This window comes from Macrobrachium rosenbergii, chromosome 2, assembly GCF_040412425.1.
Source record: "Macrobrachium rosenbergii isolate ZJJX-2024 chromosome 2, ASM4041242v1, whole genome shotgun sequence".
Taxonomy (NCBI): Eukaryota; Metazoa; Arthropoda; class Malacostraca; order Decapoda; family Palaemonidae; genus Macrobrachium; species Macrobrachium rosenbergii.
The window spans coordinates 81,424,427-81,444,683 of NC_089742.1; the positions used below are offsets into that span (position 1 = coordinate 81,424,427).

The 20,257-nt window shown below is 32.7% G+C and overlaps 1 protein-coding gene across 2 annotated transcripts in view; it reads left to right on the forward strand.

The window, feature by feature from the left end:
• Positions 1–20,257, forward strand: part of ca (claret) — a 307,235-nt gene that overhangs the window by 82,265 nt on the left and 204,713 nt on the right. For both annotated transcript variants that reach the window (XM_067121505.1, XM_067121496.1), the window contains exon 6: positions 5,904–6,162. In XM_067121505.1, the coding sequence (XP_066977606.1) occupies positions 5,904–6,162 (259 nt within the window). The remainder of the gene's footprint in view (positions 1–5,903; positions 6,163–20,257) is intronic.

Genomic DNA, 20,257 nt, shown 5'->3' on the forward strand with positions numbered 1-20,257 from the left:
GAAATAATCAGTATTAGGAAATCAGTAAACGAAAAATATGAGAGCACTAAATGTTGAAGGTATTTCCTTTGAGTGTGACTGTGACACCATTTCAAACTCTGTTTAGGCACTGTTGAGCCCATATTAGAAGTTCAAATGAACTTTCAAGAAATTGAGCAAAAGTGAGAAGCATTTGTAGAGCGTCGTACCATAGCTAGCTCTAAATGCATGAAGATGCATTCAAAGCTAGCTGTATTATGGAAGCCATACAGATCTGCAAAAAAATTCTTAAAAGAAATTCCAAACTTCCTGTGTGGTTGTGGTAATAGCAAAGGAAGCTAAATACATTTATTCAGCAAAAGCTGGTCCATTTGTTGAAGCTTGGCAGCTAAGAGCACTCGAGCAATAGGGGTGGGAGTCCATCCACTCACTCGTGTAACAACATCATTATTCTTCAGCCTCCTTACCATTCAAATGTACTGCAACATCTTGCATTGTGGCTGCCTTTAGAGCTTTTCATTTTAGTATTTCCTTATTTAAATGTTTAATGACTTGTCTTGTTTGTGGATTGTGCTTAGTTTCAACTGTAGTAAGATTGATAATGCATAATGGAGGTAAGTTATATAACAGAGCTACCAGTCTTTGACTGACATGGTAGTCAGTAGTTGTGACTCCCTCTCTCCCTATTTTAAAGCCGGTTTATGTGTGAGATGGTAGAACTTACTTATCTGGGATCACATGCTAAAATTAGCTACCTTCCAAAGTTCTACTTTCCTAGAGTAAAGTTACAAACAAGCCATACTCTGGAATATACAGGTGGTAACATGAGTCATACTCTGTCTGCTTACAACCATTTCCAGGGAGCTAACATTTATAAGTGAGAGATCACCATTGTTCATGACCCCTGGACAATACCTCCTTCCTAAGGAGTGAGTCTCCAAATATAAGGTACTGTATACAAACCTAAATTCAAAATCCCACCTTTAACCAACCCACATTTGCATGCTGAAGGAAAGAGTGATACTATTTACTGAGTGAATGGATGTTTTCCTCCACCTGTCACTGCCACTAGATACATTCCATATGAAACACTAGGTTTGTATGTTTAGAAAAAATGTATAGATTATCTTAAGAATTGTCAGTGTTTGGAACCTAGGCTGGAAGATAGCATCTTAGACATGTAGTACTGGAAAAAACTGGCCAATGGGTATTATTGACTGTCAGTGCCTGGTTGACCAAGGTTGACCAACTACAGTATATGTACATTTTTTCATGTTATTTAATTTTATTGCAAAACCTGCCTGATGAGGATGTGGTGTGTGTAGTAGGTGGGGAAGCCTTATTGAACAGATGCCTGACACTAGTGGTATAGTTTTGATTACTGACTGATCACCCAACAATGTTTGATGTTTATCAAAATTCTCGTTCAATTAGAAGACAGTCAGGATGGCTCTCGAACCAAGGGATTCTCTTTTTCCAAGGTTCAGATATCTTTCTTCTTATCTTCAGTAAACCGAGACCTGTTGTGTCTGGAGTTCCATAGGGTAATTTTCTTGGTCTACTATTAATTTTAGTGTATACAAATTATATGGATGTTAGCCTGGAAGACAAGATTGATCAGTATGCTGATGTTGCAACACTTTCGGGCATGGTAAATTCTCCATTTATGAGAGATGAAGCTGCCCTTGGTCTCAGTTGTGACATAAAATGGATTAGTGATGTTGTAGTCAGTGGGATATGAGGCTGAACTCCAGTAAAACAAAAAAAGTATTGGTGAGTAGGTCTTGTACTGATTTTCCACCCAATCCTCCCCTTCAGGTAGATGGGACTCTACTAAATGAATCTGAAGCTGTAACTATACTTGATGGAAATTCTAACTCACATCTTACTTTTGAGAAACATCTAATGAAAGTGTCTACAAATGTCACACACAAGTTAGGTATTATATGTAAGGCCTCGTATATTTGTAACTTTGATAAAATCAGTGGAACCTGTTGTAGGTCATTTGTCCTTCCTTTACTAGAGTACTGTTCTCTGGTGTGGATGTCTGCCTGTGCCAGAGATTTATCTTGGTATTCTGTCCAGTTTGTCCACCTAGGTGATTAGAGTGAGGATGATTGCATTTATGGAATATTTTAGTTCCATACTTGAGCCAATGTAATCATGTTGTGCCATCTTTTTGCGATAGGGTAGGGTAGGGAATGGACAATGGGAGGCAGCTCTTATTGGTGTTGCTGGTGGAGGGAGGAACTCCTGGAAAGGTTAGGGGTGTCTTCACAGTTTTCAGTCATATTGAACTTTATTCTTTCTTGTTGCCCCTTTGTATAGAAAACTCCTTAATCACCCCCTCTATCCCTGGGCCATTCTAAAGGTGGGTGATGTCAATATTTCCAGTCCCAAAGACTTGGCAGAGTTTCTTGGCAAGCATTTTGCCAATGTATCAGTTATAAGCACGATACTGTACTGTCATAGCTTCAGCAATCAGATGTTCTGTTTTGGTTTTTCCATCTGTGTCCAACACTAACATCCCATTTGGAGGATGATATCTAGTATGAAAGGATAAAGCACCTTTTGGAGACCACCAAGTATTTCCTCTTGAATATCTTGAATGACCTTTGAAAATCTCCTACCTCTTTCAAGAAAATCTTGGGAGATATTTGTTGTGGTCTCAGGCCACAGGCTTGACAAGGACCCAGAACTGGCTCAGAGCTACAGGCCTATAGCTCTCATAAGTTTTGTATGCAAACAGTTTGAAAAAAGAATAAATGCAGTTATATACAAAAAAGAATAAATGCTGTTATATACCCTTTGTTAATGATATCGAGGAGATTGAAAATAACTTTGGCAACCAGAATCAAAATGTTGGAGTTTTCTATGATCTGGAAAAACATTGCAACACCATTCAGGAGGATGGTATTCTGAAGCAGCTGTTGTCCTTGTAGATCCCAAAATAAAAGTCAGTTTAGAGTCAGTACTCTCTTCTTCTTTACAAGAATGTATGTTAAGTATTATCCAGTTTGTGACATTTTATTGTGGTGTAAGATGATTTTGAAATATTTACTGTACAGTACATATTTTAGGATAGTACTACCGTGTAGAGCATATCTAAAATATGTGGGTAATTTAGAACAATGGGAGACGTTCCTCCAAACAGAATGCTAGGTTTGTTACATGTTAGTATTTTCATGATTACCTACAAATACTATTAAGATTTGAAAAATGATTTAGTACAGTAGTTCTCTTCTCTCTCTCTCGCTCTTTCAGTATCTTTTAATGAAAAAACACAGCAAAATATCAATAAACGTTATTTCACTTACAGAATCATTTATACTCTACATATTATTATATTGATTTCATCACCGTAATAATATTTAAAATCCAAATTTCATATGTAGGCAACACACACAACCACCAGTACTGTAGCAAGTTCTCAGATGACAGAATCTGTCTCTCTCTCTCTCTCTCTCAGTACTGTACTGTACATATCCTTTAATGAAATATCAATTACTGTACCACAAACATAAAAAACCACGGAAATAAACAAACCCAAAAATTTCAAAGCATACGTAGGTATGTGTTGCCATGTTTTTTGCTTTGTGTGATTTATTGTACTTTATTTCATTACAAGTTTAATTGACTGATTATCACACATTATAACAGTACACAAGAATATTTTATCGCTGTTGATATTTCATCTCTAATCACCATAAAAATATTTAAAATGCGAATTTCATATGTAGGCAACACTCAACATTCTTATTCTCCTCCCCAGATGTGCCTGCCAAGTCTTGTCTCAAGCTAATTACTGTGCTTAGACTTCGATGTACATATACACCTCAGCTTGCTCTCTCTCTCTCTCTCTCTCTCTCTCTCTCTACATCCTTCCTTTAATGAAAAAACAACAAAATATCGATAAAACATTATTTCACTTACAGAATCCATTTTACTGTGCATGGACTTTGATCTAAGTACCTCAGTTCTCTCTCTCTCTCTCTCTCTCTCTCTCTCTCTCTCTCTCTCTCTCTCTCTCTCTCTCTCTCTCTCTCTCAGTATAGGTAGCCTTTAATGTAAAAATACAGTAATTAGTTAATCACAGAAAAAGTGAATTAGTGATAATTTTAGAGATATGGTCCATAGAAAAATTCTCAAATTTGGTGAAAGTTCCCACATAAAATTGAAAGATATGTTCCCCAAAAATTCACGACAAAGTGAAGCGTGAAATGTATATTGGAAAGCTGTGCTCAGACTAAATAGATCTTTATGTCTGAACAAGTTAGGTTATGGATGGCAAAATTATTCATATGCACAGCCTGTAACTTGGGGCTGTACTTATGCGCAGGTGCCCATAGAACATCTCTAGTGGCAGGTATATAGGCTATATGGACTCAGGTTTGGAGGGAGAAATCAAGCCTAAGGCACATCACCAAAACCTTAACATCCAAAAGTAAACCTAATTATAGACTTGCTAAGATGCCAGCAAATCATGCAGCGAATAGACCTTGTCTGCCTAAACTTTTGGAGTTATGCCTTGAAGGGGAAAGTAGAGAAATAGGTATTCAGACAGTACCAGTTGCACAGGTGACTTACCATAGTCACTTGTTGAAATATGCCTAACAGGTGGAGGGAAGAAACAACATTTTAGTGTAATAAAGGGAATTTCTTGAACATTAATCAGCATCAAAGGCAAAGTATATATACTGATGGATCGAAGTCAAATGGTGGAGTTTGGTGTCCTGTTATAGCTGGAGATGGAGAAAGTACTGCCTTCTTGTTCCATCTTCACAGCAGAAATATATGTGGTGCTAGAAGTTGTCAAATATATTATTAATGTAGTTTGTTGTGGGTCTTGGTATTTTTCTGATTCCTGTATTGTTTTATCTTTTGTCATCAAAAAGCAGGTGATGCCCTTTCACCACCTGGCACAAGACATGTAGGATTAGTTATGCCTTTTGCATTCACGTAAACATACCAGTGAATTTGTTTGTAACCAGTTTGTGGATAGAAGGAAACAACAAAACAGATAGGGTAAACTAAAGGGGCTGTGGGATTACTTAATTGTTATAAATGATACATATTGAAATTTTAAGCAAATGATTCATTTTTACCTCAGAAATAAAAGGCAATTAGCTGGAGTAACTGAAGTAGTAATCTGATGACCATTAAGAAGTGGCAGGGCTTCAAGTCACCTTGATAGGAGGACCATCATAATTTAAATGAGACTATGTATTAGACATGTGTAGGAAACAGGTCCCAGTGTTTAATTAGTGTTAAATGAATTTAATGATAAATCATATAAGTGACTGTTCTCTATTTAATCAAGAGAGACAGTTATAGCAGTTCATAAGTGAGGTACTCTGATAATTAAAATATAACCTCATTTCAGTTTAAAGAAAGTTACCCTTTACGATAAATTTCAGTTTTCCATTAGTTAGTTAATTTTTTGCTTGGCTTGAATAGATATTCATTTGTTGTGTTAAACTAATTTAGAATAATGTTATAGTAATGATAACCTATGGCTTGAAACTACACGAGTGATTTGAATATTGCTTTGTTTAGATATTCATTAGTTGTGTTAAACTAATTTATAATAATAGTATAGTGATAATAACATATGACTCAAAGCTACAACAATGAGGGTTCCTTTGATTTATGGATAGATTAAATTTAAAGGGTTTTGTATCTGAAAATGGTGTAAGTAATGCAGGTTCATAACTTTGTGATGGTTTACAACAGTTTTGAATATTATTTTGTATTAAACTGTTAAAATACAATTGAGACTAATGAATAATAACATATTGTGCAACACTTCACTCAAACACTAGAATCTTTTTTGAAACAAAGTATGAATACTCTACAGAAGAAAGCAGTAGTTATTGTTAAAATATAGATTATTTTCACAGTGTTAAAATTTTCTATTTGTGCAGATAACTGGTCCTGAGGATCGTCAGTGGCGTTTAGTGTTGGAGCAAAGGAGCAGCCAGTATTTGTTTCCTTTAGAACATATCACTCCAGAATGGCCAGATGATGAAAGTCCAGGGGGCTCTCTTCATCGGTCAGGTCCTCCTCCACGTTCTCGATTATTAGGTTTAAAACAGTTGTCTGTTGAAAAACTTCAAATGCTTCGTCAGAGACTAGCAGAAGCAAAGACTGGGTCTCGACGCAAGCCTTTAACTGAAAATAAAGGTGAGTACTAATTTCTGTCTGTGAGGATATTCATGGTAATGATGGGTTGTAAGTAAATCCATATGTGCAGTAGTAATTTCACTTTATATGCCATTATATGCACATCTTCCTATGGAGTGTGATTTAAGAATCCCCCAAGGATAATGAAGAAGTTTGGTTGTGTCTTTTGCCTTATAGATATGAAATAGCTGAACAATGTTTTACTGATTTTTTGTGCTTTAAAGACCACACAGGACATAAGTCACACCTTTGCTAAGGAGGACCATGTATGTTTTTGTTCAGATTGTTATTTAAAAGAAAATTTGGTTGCCTGGTGTTTATATAATTAAATTTATGTATCCCCAAAAATTATATATGACAGTGTCTGTCACCATTAGTTTTTGCCATTTGCCCCCGACATGCACGGTCTTCCCTGTAAGGGTGAACTGTAAAGACTTGTAGCAGTTGTAGTTGCCTGAACAAATTTGCTTTGATATAAACTTAAACCTTAGCAAAGAAAGCCATTGCTGAGTGAGACCTGAAGCAGACAAACAGAGATCACTATTTAAAAAAAAAAATCACATCTTTTGGGCATTCACTTTTAAGTTTTATTTTGTAGCTTTTCTACCACCATGTAATTGTTGACCTTTAGGCTTCAAGCATGATTGGAAGGTTTTTTATTTTGATAGTGCCCTTCACACACACACACATTATATATATATATATACACACACACACACACACACATACAGGCAGTCCCCGGTTATCAGCGATCCAGTTTTTCCACGTTTGTCTAGTGACGAAAATCAGTGATTTTTGGCGAAGATATGTGCCAGTAATTACGTATTAGCACTGATACGTACCTAACAGAGGCGCCGATTTTCAGTTATCGGTGATTTTCGCTTATTGTCATGCCGTCGGAACGGAACCCCCACTGATAACCAGTGATATATATATATATATATATATATATATATATATATATATATATATATATATATATATATATATATATATATATATATATGTACATATATATATATATATATATATATATATATATATATATATATGTATATATGTACATATGTATATATGTATATATATATATATATATATATATATATATATATATATATATATATATATATATATATATATATATATATATATATATATATATATATATATATATATATATATATATATACATATATATATATATATATATATATATATATATATATATATATATATATATATATATATATATATATATATATATATATATATATATATATATATATATATATATATATATATATATATATATATATATATATATATATATATATATATATATATACATATACATATATACATATACATATATACATATATATATATATATATATATATATATATATATATATATATATATATATATATATATATATATATATATATATATATATATATATATATATATATATATATATATATATATATATATATATATATATATATATATATATATATATATATATATATAGTATCTTTTCCTCCATCTCTTTATCCCATCTTCTAGTTAAAAAGTAAAAGAGAATGATAAAAGTATTGCTAGTAACGTTATACTCTTGGGTAAATGCGTACAGCCATAAACAGCCAACTGGGAAACTTGTTTTGCTTATCACCAAATCAGATAACAACAGCCATTTTGCTTGTATTTCAACCATCGTACAGGAGTATACAATTACCGTAGTTATAGTACAAATGAAGTTAAGTAGAATAGGACTGATATATTTTTACATTATACCTTTATTCGGAATGGATAAAAGATCGGCAAATAAATATACTGCTAAATTGAAGCTGTAAGTTGTATCTACAGCTGAGAAAACAATATTCAAGCTGCTAATGACTATAAATTATCGTGCATCGGCAACATGGATGAAACTCGACCGTAATTAAAATTGGAGAGAAAGCATTTTAATCAAAACTACTTGGCATGAAAGAACACATATTACTGCTATTTTTACGCCGATAAAAGATAAATAGGTAAAGCTCGTATTGTGATGAAATCAGGTGAAAATAGCAAACGGAATCTTGATTTTTTTACACAAAACAAATGCCCCAAACGGCCTACATCATCTATTAACGAACAAAATAGCTATGTGAATTTCACAACGAGAAGTACTTAACCCTTAAACGCTGAGCCTCTATTTACAAAAACGTCTCCCGTATGCCAGCGGCGTTCGGAGTTAGCGCCGAAGCGGAAAAAAAGTTTTTTTTAAAAATCACAGCACGCTTAGTTTTTAAGATTAATAGTTCATTTTTGGCCCCTTTTTTGTCATTGCCTGAAGTTTAGTATGCAACCATCAGAAATGAAAAAAAATATCATAATCATATATAAATATTGAAATATATGACAGCACAAAAAAATTTTCTTATATAATTTTATACAAATCGTGCTGTGAGCAAAACGGTTAAAGCTAACGGATTATTTTTTTTTTATTTGTATTGTACACTAAATTGCGGTGATTTTGGTATATAACAAATTGTAAAACAATCAAAGCAACACAGAGAAAATATTATCACAATATGATGCATGAATCCGTAACGCTCTGACGTAAAAAAATGTTTTTTTAAAAAATTCACCATAAATCGAAATATTGTGCTAGAAACTTTCCGTTTGTTGAAAAATGAAGCTAATTGATTGAATATTACTAGACTGTAAGTGTTTTAGCTTACAATTGCAGTTTCGACCATTTCGGTCGAGTTAAAGTTGACCGAAGGTCGAATTTTTTCTATTTATCGTAATTTATATGAAAATATTTCAAAACTGATAAAAGCTACAACCAAGAGTTATTTTCTGTTGTATTCTACATGAAATTGCACACATTTTCATATATAAAACTTTATGTAACGACCAATATAAAACGGTGCAAACATTACGACAACGTGACGAAAGAATTTCTGAGATGTTCGGCCGAGTTACCGCGCGGACGTAAGGAAAAAGTTTTTTTCAAAAATTCACCATAAATCGAAATATTGTGCTAGAGACTTCAAATTTATTGTAAAATAAAGGTAAATGATTGAATATTACTAGAATGTAAGAGTTTTAGCTTACAATTGCGTTTTTCAACCATTTCGGTTGAGTTAAAGTTGACCGAAGGTTGAAATTTTGGCAGTTATCGTGATTTATGTGAAAATATTTCAAAACTGATAAAAGCCACAACCATGAATTATTTTCTGTTGTATTCTACATGAAATTGTGCACATTTTCATATATAAAAGTTTATGTAACGACTAATGTAAAACGATGCAAACATTACGACAACGTGACAAAAGAATTTCTGAGATGTTCGGCCGAGTTACCGCGCAGACGTAAGGAAAAAGTTTTTTTTCAGAAATTCACCATAAATCGAAATATTGTGCTAGAGACTTCCAGTTTGTTGCAAAATGAAGGTACATGATTGAATATTACTAGAATGTAAGAGTTTTAGCTTATAATTGCGTTTTTTACCATTTTGGTCGAGTTAAAGTTGACCGAAGGTTGAAATTTTGGCAGTTATCGTGATTTATATGGAAATATTTCAAAACTGATAAAAGCTACAACCATGAGTTATTTTCTGTTGTATTCTACATGAAATTGCGCACATTTCCATATATAAAACTTTATGTAACGACTAATATAAAATGGTGCAAACATTACGACAACGTGTGAAAAGAATTTCTGGCGCGGACGTAAGGGAAAAAGTTTTTTTTTTAAAATTCATTATAAATCGAAATATTGTGCTAGAGACTTCCAATTTGTTGCAAAATGAAGGTAAATGATTGAATATTACTAAAATGTAAGAGTTTTAGCTTACAATTGCGTTTTTTTACCATTTCGGTCGCGTCAGAGTTGACCGAAGGTTGACATTTTGGCAGTTATTGAGATTTATATGAAAATATTTCCAAACTGATAAAAGCTACAACCATGGGTTGTATTTTGTATTTTACATGAAATTGCGCACATTTTCATATATAAAACTTACGTAACGGCTAATATAAAACAGTGCAAAAATTACGACAAAATGATGAAAGAATTTCTGAAATTTTCGGCCGAGTTACCGCGCGGACGTAAGGAAAAAATTTTTTCAAAAATTCACCATAAATCGAAATATTGTGTATTACTAGAATGTAAGAGTTTTAGCTTACAATTGCGTTTTTTTACCATTTTGGTCGAGTCAAAGTTGACCGAAGGTTGAAATTTTTTGTAGTTGACGTACGGTACGTCCACTTGGCACCCAACAGACAATTTTAGTCGACGTATGATACGTCCAGTAGGCGTTTAAGGGTTAACTTATATTTTGACTTAAAAACCCTTCGTATAACGAAAAATAACCTTGTCCCATATAAATAAAGTATCTAGAGATTCATTTACGCTAACTAGAAGTAAGAAAAGCGCTCTGAACTGAACTGAGTTAACCCTTAAATGCCGAGCCTCTATTTACAAAAGTGTCTGCCGTATGCCAGTGGCGTTCGGGAGTTAGCACCGAAGTGGAAAAAAAGTTTTTTAAAAAAATCACAGCACGCTTAGTTTTTAAGATTAAGAGTTCATTTTTGGCTCCTTTTTTTGTCATTGCCTGAAGTTTAGTATCAACCATCAGAAATGAAAAACAATATCATTATCATATATGAGGCGCCTAACGGCAGAGTGTCTCAAGCGCCAAAAACTAAAATTGGAGAAAAACACAGTCAAAGTTTGGCTCCTTTCAGAATGCGATATCTCAGCATTTAAATAAGGTATGACACTGGGGTTTGTTTTAAAATAAAGGTTATTGTGTCTGCTTTTAAACCATCATTGTAAAATAGCCAAGAGTTTAATGCATGCCGAAAGATAAAGCGATGACTGCATTCATCTTGAAATCAGTCTTATACTTCGGTACACTGAATCCCATAAAAACACACACCAATGCCCCTGTAACCCCTCTAGGACCCCCCAAAGATATTATCTTTGTTTTATTTATCATTCTGGATAATTTCCTTGATTATCTTAATCTTACAGGAATAACTAGGTGATTTTGTTCACTTCAAAAAAGACCTAAAAAGGTAATGCTTTACACAATAAAAAATCAGCAGAAAGATAATAAGATATTGTAATCAGAATACTCTGAGGCTGATACAGTCGTCTCACCAGCAAAACAATAATAGTTGCCATCAATAATGGCTAAAATACATTTGATTGGAAAAAACGTAAGCGCCAATTACTTCAGGCGAGAATCAGACGTCATAGTCCAGTAAATCATTATCCACGTCATTCTCATGAGAAGTATCTTGAAGGGTGTCTGGAGTAGCAGTGAGGGTATCTTGATCACAAAAAAGATGATTTAAGTATGTCATGAAAATCCGGGGGATGAATGGAACCAGATGTTTTCTGCTTACATACGCCTCACCTTTGTTACGTAAGCTTTTAGCTACATTTTGCTTCCAATTAGCAAAGTCCCAGACTCTCTTTCTGCCCCTGGAAGGTCCTGGAACATTGTCATCTACATTCGTGTCGGACATGATGAAGAGGAACCAGTATTATTAATGAATAAAGAACAAAAAGAAGCACATTAAATCCAGAGGCGATCATGGGGAAGGAAGGTACAAGAATGTTTTTTATTGCAGTGATAGCCAGTGGCTCCGCTGATGGCTAGCCTTTCTCATTGACTGTGCGGTAGGTGTGGCAGGGCGTCTGGACTCATGATTGGTTTATGCACCACGGGTGCTTGCAACTCTCTGCCACCCAGACCAGCCAGTGCAGCCATGTGCAGCGTCACTAAGGAAACGAAGTAATGTTACAAAACGAGAATTTCGACCTTGTTGCAGAAAATTTGAACTGAAATTTCTTCTCCCGACAACTAGAGTGTTAGAGAGGACGTTAGTGTGCTTAACTCCAAATCGGCGACGGTGTCGCTTACGACGCTCTGCCGTTAGGTGCCTCATATAAATATTGAAATATATGACCGCGAAAAAGAATTTCATATATAATTGTATACAAATTGCGCTGTGAGCAAAACAGTTAAAGCTAATGAGTTATATTTTTTTCTTTGTATTGTACACTAAATTGCGATGATTTTGGTATAAAACAAATTGTAAAATGATCAAAGCAACACAGAGAAAATATTATCACAAAATGATGCATGAATTCGTAACATGCGGACGTAAAAAAAATTTTTTTTCAAAAGTTCACCATAAATCGAAATATTGTGCTAAAGACTTCCAATTTGTTGCAAAATGAAGGTAATTGATTGAATATTAGTAGACTTTAAGTGTATTAGCTTAAAATTGCAGTTTTCGACCATTTCGGTCGAGTTAAAGTTGACCAAACGTCGAATTTTTTCTATTTATCGTGATTTATATGAAAATATTTCAAAACTGATAAAAGCTACAACCATGAGTTATTTTTTGTTGTATTCTACATGAAATTAAGTGCATTTTCATATATAAAACTTTATGTAATGGCTATTAGAAAAACGGTGCAAACATTACGACAAAGTGACGAAAGAATTTTTGAGATTTTTCGTCGAAAGTTAAGAACGAGCGGACGTAAGGAAAAAGTTTTTTTAGAAATTCACCATAAATCGAAATATTGTGCTAGAGACTTCCAATTTGTTGCAAAAGGAAGGTAAATGATTGAATATTACTAGAATGTAAGAGTTTTAGCTTACAGTTACTTTTTTCGACCATTTCGGTCAAGTCAAAGTTGACCGAAGGTTGAAATTTTGGCACTTTTCATGATTTATATGAAAACATTTCAAAACTGATAAAAGATACAACCATGAGTTATTTTTTGTTGTATTCTACATGAAATTGCACACCTTTTCATATATAAAACGTAATGTAACAACTAATATAAAATGGTGCAAAAATTATGACAACGTGACGAAAGAATTTCTGAGATTTTCGGCCGAGTTACCACGCGGACGTAAGGAAAAAGTTTTTTTTTTAAATTCACCATAAATCGAAATATTGTGCTAGACACTTCAAATTTGTTGCAAAATGAAGGTAAATGATTGAATATTACTAGAATGTAAGAGGTTTAGCTTACAATTGCGTTTTTCGACCATTTCGGTCGAGTCAAAGTTGACCGGTGGTTGAAATTTTGGCACTTATGGTGATTTATATGAAAATATTTCCAAACTGATAAAAGCTACAACTGTGGGTTATTTTTTGTTGTATTTTAAATGAAATTGCGCACATTTTCATATATAAAACTTTATGCAATGCCTAATATAAAAAGGTGCAAAAATTACGACAAAATGAAGAAAGAATTTTGGAAATTTTCAGCCGAGTTAGCGCGAGGACGTAAAGAAAAAGTTTTCTCAAAATTCACCATAAATAGAAATATTGTGCCAGAGACTTCCAATTTGTTGCAAAATGAAGGTAAATGATTGAATATTACTAGAATGTAAGAGTTTTAGCTTACAATTGCGTTTTTACCATTTCGGGTCGAGTCAAAGTTGACCGAAGGTTGAAATTTTTGTAGTCGACGACGGTACGTCCACTCAGCTCCCGACAGACAATTTTAGTCGAACACGATACGCCCAGTCGGCGTTTAAGGGTTAAGTAAAACGAAATAAACTTATGACATAATTTCCAAGCCAAAACATTGATTGTTATGGTCGCAATTTATAATACAAAAGCAATATAAGAATATATACAATATTATTGGATACATTGAATTAAAGCATAACATTTTAAAAGATCCATGGAAAAGATGCATATTCGTTATGTTGATGGTTGTAGAATATGATATGTGAATATAGAGTACAATATAATGTAGGCCAGGCTACCATATATGTATACGATATACCATAGCGTAGGCTAAGCTAATTCTTATTTGTTATTCAGTTTCACTTTGTACTGAATTATCATAAGTCACTCTGGATGAACCTCCAGAATTAGCTGATATTAATAATTACTATACCATGTATGTATAGGGTATACTTTATGGTGTAGGCTAGGCTACCATATATGTATACATGGTACTGATACCCTAGTTTAGGCTAGGCTATATTCAAGATACTTTTTTTCCAACAAACGATGGGTTTTTTTGGAACCTAACCCCATCGTAAGTAGGATAATACCAGTATAAGCATTTTTAGTTTTATTGTGTGTGTTTGAACTATCAAAATAGGCAATTCTAAGTGATTTTATATATATATATATATTATATATATATATATATATATATATATATATATATATATATATATATATATATATATATATATATATATATATATATATATATATATATATATATATCACACACAGGCAGTCCCGCTTATTGGCAGCATCGGTCAACAGCGTTCTGGTGTTACAGTGCTTTACAATCTCCAGTTAACAGCTCACTAAGGGCGGATTTCAGTGCCGATCTTGTTAACTGGCCCGTTAAATTTTCGGCGCTGATCTCCAGTTAACAGTGTCACCATTAAGTGGGGTTTTTTAGCTATTTCAAATTTTCAGTTAGCTGCACCTGGCTGCGCCATTAACTGGGGACTGTTAATATATATATATATAGGGGCGCTGATATATATATATATATATACGGCATATATATATATATATATATATATATATATATATATTATATATTATACATATATATTTTATATAGTTAGCTATATATACATATATATATATATATATTATATATATTACATATATTATATATATATATATTATATATATTATATATATATATATATATTATATATATATATATATATATATATATATATATATATATATATATATATATATATATATATATATATATATATATATATATATATATATATATATATATATATATATATATATATATACTGTATATATACAGTGTATATATACACATACCTACATACACACTGCTCCCCCACTTTTTCATGGGGATAGGTTCCAGAACCCACAGCGAAAATGTGAAGTCCACAGAGATGCAAAATTCCCTCCAAAAATGCTTATAAGTGCTTATAACTGCCTATTTTTATAGTTCACTGCCAAATTTAATAGCTTAAACAAAAATATACCTAAAATTATCATGCTAAAACAATTTAGTATAATTTCAAAACAAAAATACACCCCATCCAAAGTCACCTTAGATTACCCTCATGGAACTGTTAGATTACCCTCGTACAACTGTTACTCTTAAGTACAGTATATACACCCCTAAAATGCTTATAACAATGATTTACTAATTTTCAAATATTAACATTGATGTAAATACTGCAAAAATCTATAAGATATTTAATACAAATTAATTCTTTAATAAAAATTAAATAAATTAGTCTTACAGAATGTTTGACCACTAATCACATTACCCCTGTATAAATAAGCATAACCATTTTCTCTCATAGTATTGGAGTTGTTCCTTTTTCCATTTATATTGACAAAAACAATTACTGGCACTAGTGTATTGAATATTTTTAATATGCCTCTCTCTCTCTCTCTCTCTCTCTCTCTCTCTCTCTCTCTCTCTCTCTCTCTCTCTCTCTCTCTCTCTCTCTGTCTCTGATATTTTGTTTTGAGAGATTGACATTTTTGCCATTCATTTTTCATATTTTCCATGCCATAATTATACAACTTTTTGCATTTCAATAAAACTAAAATTAGCGAATATTTTAGATATTGTACAATATGCTCTATCATCAAAAACACTTTATAGTAATATCATTTCAAATACATCTTACATTACCCTTGAGAGAGAGAGAGAGAGAGAGAGAGAAACAAACATCGTAAACTTGTTAAGCTCATTTTTGGATGGGAGCCCCAGAATGAGCTTAAGTTTACTATCTCTCTCTCTCTCTCTCTCTCTCTCTCTCTCTCTCTCTCTCTCTCTCTCTCTCTCTCTCTCTCTCTCTCTCAAGGGTATTGTAAGGTGCATTTGAAGTGATATTACAATAAAGTGCTTTTGGATGAGAGAAAATGGCTACGCTTACTTATGGGGATAACGTGATTAGTGGTCAAACGTTCTGTAAGACCGATTTATTTAATTGGTATTAAAGATTTAATTTGTATTAAACATTTTATAGATATTTTGCTGTATTTACATTGATAATATTTGAAAATTAGTAAATCATTTTTTATCATAAAAATGTATTTAGTCATGAAAATAAAATGAAAATACAGTAATTAGTGCATATTACTCTACAAAAAAATGTGTGAATTGGTGAAAGTTCCAACATAGAATTGAAAGATATGTTCCATAAAAATCTACGACAAAATGAAGCATGAAAAAGTGAAGCGCGTAAAAGTGGGGGTCCACTATATATATATATATATATATATATATATATATATATATATATATATATATATATATATATATATATATATATATATATATATATATATATATATATATATCACTAATTCACTATACTATTTTCTTTAATCAATTGATATTATTGCTGTTTACATCAACATTAATATTTGAAAATTAGTCAATCATTTATTTATCATACAAAAAATAAACATACACCTCAGCAAGTGAGAGAGATAGAAAGAGAGAAAAATTATTATTTGTATTATTTGTTATTATTTAATCTTATTAAACTTAATATTGTTTGAAAATTAGTATTGTAAATCGTTATTTTATTATAAAATGTATATGTACTGTAGATACGATACAGTATTTAGTCACAAAAATTATATGAAAATACAGAGTATTGCTCAACGAAAAAATCCACGAGTGGGTGAGTTTCCTGAGAAATAATTTACAGATAGGTTCCACAGAAAATTCCTCAAATCTCTGAGTCCGAGAATTGTGAGAACACAAATGTCGGGGGTTTACTGTGTATATATAGGGAAATCCGCAAATAGGCGAGTCCTTGAGTACGGGGAGTTTACTGTATGGCCGCATTGGACACGGCAGTTTTTTTATAAAAAGTGCGTCTAATATGGTATGTTGTGCAACTCGGAACGTATTTAATTGTAATTTTTTGTGTAATGTTTTGTATAAAAAGGCAAGGTTATGATAATAAATTGTTGTTGATAATGGATTAATCCATTTTCAGTTATTTCTTATGGAAAAAATTTATTCAGATCCCGACTGAATCACATCTCGACGCTTCTTTTGGAATGGATCAGCGTCAAGGTCCGGGATTCTACTGTATGTATATATATATATATATATATATATATATATATATATATATATATATATATATATATATATATATATATATATATATATATATATATATATATATATATATATATATATATACAGGTTGACCATCACTAATCCAGCAATCAGTAGTCCGAACAATCAGTAATCCGGCACAAATTTCGGCTAGAGTAATTTCCAATGTTTCCGCACTAATTTTCAAATTCCCGGTCGCTGCGCTAACTCGCTCGCCGGCCTCTTCGATTTGGTGGCGCAGTGTGCTGCATCAACAAACTGGTAGCCTAGCCTACATTATACTGAACTGTATTCACATATTAACAGTATTATACAAACATCAACATAACGAATGTGCATCTTTTTCATAGATCTTTTAACAAGTTATGCTTTACTACATTGTTTCCAATTGCGTATATTCTCATATTGCTTTTGTATTATAAATTGCGATCAATGTTTTGTTTTGGGAATGATATCGTGGTGTTTATTTCGCCGCATTTAACAAGTTCAAAGCACTTTTCTTGCTTCTAGTTAGTGTAAATGAATATGGATACTTTATTTATTTGGGACACGGATATTTTTCGTTATACGAAGTGTTTTTAAGTCGAAATATAACTTAAATAAGTTTCGTTGTGAAATTAATTTAGCAATTTTTTCGTTGATATATGACGTTCGCGGGAATCGCGGCTGGACGTTTGGGGGCATGTTTGTTTTGTGTAAAAAAATCAAGATTCCATTCGCTATTTTCTCTTGGTTTCATCATAACACGAGCTTTACGTACTTATCTTTTATCGGCGTGAAAAGAGTAGTAATTTGTATTCTTTCATGCCGAGTAGTTTTGATTAAAATACATTCTCTCCAGTTCTATTTATGGTTGAGTTTCATCCATGTTGCCGATGCACGATAATTTATAGTCATTAGCAGCTTGAACATTGTTTTCTCAGCTTCAGCTACTACTTACAGCTTTAAGTTACTGTAGCAGTATATTTCCCTGCCGATCTTTTCTCCAAAGTGAATAAGGGTATAGTGTAAAAAATATATCGGTCCTATTATACAGTACTTAACGTCATTTGCAACATAAATACGGTAATTTTGTATTATCGTACGATGGTTGAAATACAAGCAAAACAGTTGTTATCCAATATGATTATTAGCAAAACAACAGTTTCCCGTTTGGTTGTTTATGGCTGTACGCATTTACGCAAGAGTATAACGTTACTAACAATACTTTTATCATTCTCTGTTACTTTTTTAACTAGCAGATGGAATAAAGAGATGGAGGAAAAGAAGTTATTCTATTGTAAGTTGGTCTCTCTCGCTGACTGATTGTACCTGCTGCCTGCGCCTGCGCGAATTCTTAACATATTTCCTAAATATTTTCATATCGGTATTAATTACTAACCCCATAGTAATCGTAAACTCGAAATATCGTAAGTCGAATAATCGTAACTCGAGCACTACCTGTATTTGATAATTGTCTTTTCTTTATTAACCAACTTGTACTGATTTATAGGATATTTTAATTCTAAGATGAGGTGCTTAGCTACTGGATTTCGTGTATTCTAGCCTAATAAATGGCTAATCCGGCAAAATGTCTAATCCGGCACCCTCCAGGTCCCAATGATGCGGATTAGTGATGGTCAACCATAATGTGTGTGTGTAAAACTTAATCACTTTCACAATTGTTGTGTGCATTAATTTAATTAATATCAGGACCTTATTTAAACAGGATGCTACGTAGCAAAGATTTTTATTAAAAAAATTTAAAAGTTTTCAAGGACTTTGCTGTTATTGTTTGGTCTGATTTTAAGGTTACTAGACAATGACAATAGAAGTGTCCTTGAAAGCTTATAACTTTTCTGAATAAAAATCTCTGCCAAATGGCATCACATTTTCTTTGTTAAATGATAATGAGTAATTTACTGCATAGTATATTTTTTTAGGATTTTTCCTATAGTACAAACTGTAATAAGACTGTCTGTAGCATTTACTGACCTTGACATGCTTGATGCAAATAGATGGATTCTTGTAAATCAGGAAGTTACTACTTTTATTTATGTCTTTACATGGTCAAAAATTATAATTTGAGTATTATATTGCAATACAAAATTAACAGAGCTGTTGCTTAAATGGAGTTGCAACAAGCCTAAGTGAAGGAAGTTAATGTTGGAATGTCCAAGATACACACTCTTTCTCGTTTCTGGTTGCCACAAAACAATGTTAACAGGGCATATTATCTGTTGTTGAGTTATTGACTTCATTTGTCATATGTGTTGTCAGCTTTACCATTGGTATTTGTTTTATGAATTTTATGAGGTTTTAACTTCTATCAGTAATACAGTATAGTAAACCCCCCGTATTTGCGGGGGATGTGTACCACACGCCCCGCAAATAGCTAAAATCCGCGAATACTTAAAACCCCTCTAAAAACACTTAGAACTGCCCATTTTGATAGTTTAAACACAAGAAAAACCTGTAAAAATGCTTATACCTAAGTATTTTCATAATTTTATCACAAAAAGTGCATTTATTCATGAAAATTATATGAAAATGCAGTAATTAGTGAATATTTCTCAGTGAAAAATACTGCAAATGGGCTAATTTTCCGTGAATAATGGCTAGATATGTTCCACAGAGAAACCCGCAAATCATGAGAACGCGAATACGGGCGGTTTACTGTACTAGTTTAATTAAAATTTGATGTCTTTTGACAAATAAGCTTATAGTGTGCTACTGCTGATATGAACTATATAAGAACAGTTTAAAGCATAAAGCGTAGCTGCTGTTCATCCTCAAAGTAGTTACACTCATGGTCCCCCCAGAGCTCCTTCCACAATCCGGAAGAGGACCAGTTTCCCACATGCAGGAACATCTCTGAACCTGGACATTCAGGCAATGGCAACACTGGAACAAATAGAGGATGATATACCATTTTCCTTCATTGTCCCAGATTTCGAAAGC